The sequence below is a fragment of the Lampris incognitus genome, chromosome 12 (assembly GCF_029633865.1).
Source record: "Lampris incognitus isolate fLamInc1 chromosome 12, fLamInc1.hap2, whole genome shotgun sequence".
NCBI classification, from domain to species: domain Eukaryota; kingdom Metazoa; phylum Chordata; class Actinopteri; order Lampriformes; family Lampridae; genus Lampris; species Lampris incognitus.
In genome coordinates, this window is record NC_079222.1 from 19,062,068 (window position 1) to 19,067,063 (window position 4,996).

At 48.1% G+C, this 4,996-nt stretch overlaps 1 protein-coding gene across 1 annotated transcript in view; it reads left to right on the top strand.

Annotated features, from left to right (window-relative positions):
* Window positions 1–2,200: 2,200 nt before the first annotated feature.
* The window catches only part of smad7 (SMAD family member 7), a 25,046-nt gene continuing 22,250 nt past the window's right edge, over window positions 2,201–4,996 (top strand). The window contains 5 exon segments of the mRNA XM_056290799.1: window positions 2,201–3,104; window positions 3,107–3,408; window positions 3,410–3,515; window positions 3,518–3,532; window positions 4,557–4,610. Of these exon segments, the coding sequence (XP_056146774.1) occupies window positions 3,068–3,104; window positions 3,107–3,408; window positions 3,410–3,515; window positions 3,518–3,532; window positions 4,557–4,610 (514 nt within the window). The 5' untranslated portion in view covers window positions 2,201–3,067.

Here is a 4,996-nt window from a genome sequence, read left to right on the forward strand (position 1 = left end):
TAAACAACATGTAGCGTCGCTGCTCAGTTGGAAATGTGCCGTCAACACTACGTCCAATTACAAACTTAAAGGACAAGATCCCTTATCGTTGTTTTCGCAAGTCACACAACGACAGGTGAGCGTGTGCGTGTCTGTTTGTGTGTACACTTGATACAAAACTCTCAAAACCCCCAGCTCTTCTTCAATAACTGAACCCACAAGCTTGTAAAAAAAGAGCATCTATGACACCGGATGTGGCCTTGTTAATTCTTGGTCATGGTTGCTCGTAGGAGGACGCCATTGACTCGTCAGGTGACCGTTGTCATAATGTCATAAGTTTCCCCCACGTGGGCCCCAGCCCGGTCAGGCAAACCCCGGGACCAAGTGAAATGGACAACCGCTTGATGAAACACTTCCTGATGTCTGGGGAACTGACCTGAGTCACTGACAGAAGGGCAGGAAGAGAGAGGACACGGGGGGGGGGGGGCAGAGACGTGTGTTAGTCGTTTCCACAAAATTTCGAGCAGCCATCTCTTCATGAGTGATTACTCCCAGACTACCTTAGAGAGAGAGAGAGAGAGAGAGAGAGAGAGAGAGAGAGAGAGAGGAGAGAGAGAGAGAGAGAGAGAGAGAAGGAGAGAGAGAGAGAGAGAGAGAGAGAGAGAGAGAGAGCGCTGCAGCTCGGGTTGGTTTGCGCTGCGCTGTATGCGGCGCCAGTGGGGAATCCAGGAACAATGGGGGCTGAGCTATTGACTGGCGGCGCCTCCTCCCTGACCAGAAACACACATCTCTCCTATCATCATTATCAGCCATCCATCCATCCTCTCTACCCCGCAGCGACACTGGCCCACTGGCACCCACATTAGCATACTGCCTGCGCCTCCCCTAGCCCACTGTCTGTCTGCCCAATTAGGCAACAGAGGAATTCTTTACTCTCCCCGCGTGCGCGCGCGCGCACACAGGGCCCACAGACCCCTGTCAGTGTCTGCGTCTGTGGTAAGTGGTCTCCAAAAAATGTCTCCCGAGTGACAGATGTTATCAGGTCTTCTGTTGTATGGACCGAGAGAGTGCGTCGACGGAATGGGATTATTTTAGATGTAGTTTAACGCGACCTGTCATATGCTGCATTTAATCTCACTGCGATGCTGACTCCTCACCTGGACTGAGTTGTGTATGAACCCGAGCCAAACTTCTGGTGTTCTCACAATAAACTAAAACATTAGAATTAATATGCTGGGGAAATTATATCACATTTCTATTCCATAACCCGCACGGACACTCATCCGCAATTTGCGCATCATTCTGCTGAATAGAGATGGTGTCTGCTATATGACAAGGAGCACAATATTGGACCGAAAGTCGACTATCTGCGGCCAGGGGCAGCAGTGCGCTCTCCTCCTAGGGGTCTGATTATCGTATAATGCAATTAGACAAAATAGAAAAGTGCATAATTACAATAATATTTCCAACGTCAAGCTTAAGTGTGGCGTTTTCAAACTAAAGCCCCCCTCCAATTTATCTTGCACTTGACTTAATCATCGGCATTATAATATTACAGAGTCGCCATGCTTGCCTCGTTTGTTATGAAGGCTGAAACATTGATCAGAAACCGCCTGAGGTTAAGAAAGTGAGGGAGAAATTCATCCGTTAAACCCTCCTGGAGTTTGTCAGCCGCGTTGTCCCGTCCTCAACTTTACTCTGTAAACTTTTTTCTTTTTCTTTTTCTTTTTTTTCGGAAAATGTAACTTTCCTCCCCTCAAACGTTTTGCATGTGTGCTGTGGGCTACTTGATCTCTTGTTTGCGCAACACAATCACATTTTTTTTAAGCGACAGGGTGTCTAGACAACCACGTGATCGGGCGCGCCAATGCGCACTGGAGCCGGAGCCGGAGCGGAGGGAGTAAAGAGACGGCAGGAGCAAGCGACAGGAGCAAGGGCAGCCCGACCAATTCTCCTCATTAGTTTTTTTTAAATGTATATCTATCTATATATATACATGTATGTATATAGATATACATACGACATGGACTGCGCTCCGGTGTCTCTGCTCACCTCGCTTTCTTTCCATCAGATACGGAAACTTCATGTGAGATACGAGGTTGGATTATTTTATCAAGGGGATTGCTTCCAAAATAGGTTGCAGCGCTCACAGCACAGACGTAACCCCGAGGGCCTCTCTCTCTTCCTCTCCCTCTCTCTCTCCCTCTCTCTCCGCTTTTTCTCCTGCTTTGAATCAGAATCGCTGCCCCAGCATATATTTATACGTATATGTTCGGTCTAGCGCCGCGGAGGATCGCTCCTGGATCATCTCGTCTCCCTTGCCTCTCGGACCCGCTCAGACCGACGAGGCTTTATTCGTCCCAAAGCGTTATCGCCAAGACCACGGGTATCTGCGGATGAATGGCACATTTAAAACGATAGGGGACGAATAAAGAAATTTACGGACGATACCCGGAGCTTATTCTGTGCGCAGGGGTCGGATCGAAGGATTTTTTTTTTGGTGGATTATTGCTCTTGGAAGACGGCGAGTTTTTGCTCTCCACGGAGTTTATCGGCGTAGCATTTTCGGCTATTCAGTCCGTTTTACGGCACACAAATTGCGTTGATGTTGGACGTTTTTAGCATGCTGACCGTGAGACGTGCTGAAAAAATAAACACGACATGTGTTGCGGGTCTTTTTTTTGTCGTGTGTAGTTGAGAGTCAGTCCGGCGCTCATCACAAGTGAGTGGCTTCCATGCTGCTATATGCTATAGCATTTTAGCGTGTCCGCATCAACGTCCATAAACTGTTAGACATTTGTTTTAACCAGACACGGGTGATGCGCGTTCACCTCCCGAGGAAGAGGTGACTTGTCGCATGAGCCTCGGCTGTCTGTCAGAAAGCTAGTTTTTTTTTGGGGGGGGGGGGGGTCGTACAGACAACAAGAGACTTGCGTATGCGACAGATCGCCACAGTTTACCCGGCTCCCAGTTTCCCCATCGCTTCACTTCAGGCTGCTTGTCGTTGCCTGGACTCGGATCCCGGAATCTTCATGATTTGCGGACACCATGCTCGTTTTTTAGCCGGGAAACCCTGTTTTCGTCCCGCATGTTTAGGACCAAACGATCGGGGCTCGTCCGGCGACTCTGAGGAGCCGTGCGCCCGTTGAGGGCGACGGGGAGACGGGTAGAGGGACACATGGCTCCGGGGGTTGCTGCATGGGCAAAACGACAAAGGTCCCCAAGTCCAACGCCGGCTCGGAAGCTGAATTGAAGGCGTTGACCCACTCGATATTAAAAAAGATTAAGGAGAAACAGTTAGAGGTGCTTTTGCAAGCGGTGGAGTCCAAGGGGGGTGCCCGGAGCCCCTGTCTACTCCTACCCAGCAAAGTGGGACGCCAAAGTGGGTCAGCAGTCTTACTCCTCCCTTTGCTGCTCTACAAAGTGTTCCAGGTGGCCGGACCTCAGGCATTCCTCGGAGCTAAAGAGGCTTTCTTGCTGTGAATCCTACGGGAAAATCAACCCAGAACTGGTCTGCTGCAATCCGCACCACATGAGCAGCTTTGTGAACTCGGTGAGCTGGTGCATGACAAAACGATAACACATCGTAAAACAAGTCAGAAATGTGTCTTGATGCATGCTCGGGAGTAAGTCAGAAATTGTCATTAGGACGTCGTCTTGCATGCCATCAAAACAAAACGCCAAAGTCAAATAATCTGAAATGGTTGTCGAAGCCATATAATTAGTCTGATTGAAATGACATCAGCCTCCTTGGCACAGTTGTCCAGAGTTTCCATAAGGTCAAAGTTGGTCGATGTGGCAACTATGTCAAGTGACAGATTTGATGTATTGACAGAGCGATAACGTTGTCAAGATGGGTTTCACTTATACGGTATATTTGGTATAGTGACATCACAGCCTTTCGTCAGGAACCTCCACGATGTTAATTTAAAACGGATATTTAAATGCTTAGCCTAATTATCGGTCTACATGTGAATTGTCTGAGATTATATATATATATATATATATATTATATATATATATTATCATAACAGTGTTGATTAGCCTGCTTATAGACAAAGTTGTCAGTATGTGATGTGTCCACCAAAGTAGTCTAACCCCGCTCGCCGTCATAGTTATTTTTTTCTTTTTTCATTTCTAAAATTTGGCGCTCATATTAAATCGTTTCACAGTTCTTGTCCCACGGTTAACGACATAGATAGACTAGCCTTTGCAGTCTTTCCATGGTGAAGTTTCCAGGCCGTGTGTTTGTGTGCGTGCGAGCGCGCCCGTGCGTGCGTGCGCCCGTGCGTGTTGGGTGTCGCGGGCCAAAAGAGGCCCGTATCTCAGTGTGTCCTAGACGCTGATAGCGGCTCGCCTGGCGCCAGGCGCCCCCCTGTTTATCTGACTGCCAAATGAAAGGCAATAGCCGCCCGGCGCCGTGCCTCTCCGACCAGACCTAACAGAAACACTCTCCCTGAAGAATACCAACTGTTATCATAAGTTTAAATCTTTTGCCTTTTTTTTCTTCTTTTTTTTTTTTACTCATGCTGTCTTTCATCTGCCTCCTCTTCTCTCTCTCTCCTATTCCTCTCCAGAGTCTCCTCCTCCTGCCATACTCGCGTATCCCATGGACTTTCTTAAACCACCCGGTGAGTTCAAACTCTGCTCTTCCGAACAACATTATGCCTTTCATGTTTTCTGATGGATCTTTAAACTTCATGCTCACTCGTATCCCAAAAGCTGTCACATATCGTTTTTTGGCACTGCCTAAACTGGGCCAGTAGGCGGCAAAACCACATCACCCCCCACCCCACCCCCCTGAAAACGCACCCAAATCCTAATGCAAATATTTAGTCAAGAATTTATTTATATGGCCTACAACTTTATGTAGGCTAGTTCCGGGTTGCGTATTGTTCACACCGGGTCTCTGACGTGTTTGCATGTGTGTGTATGTTGTGCACGGAGGATGTGTTGTGGAAATGACTCCATGTTATGTTTGTGATTATGGTGGCTGTGGATTGGCATGCCTGTCTGG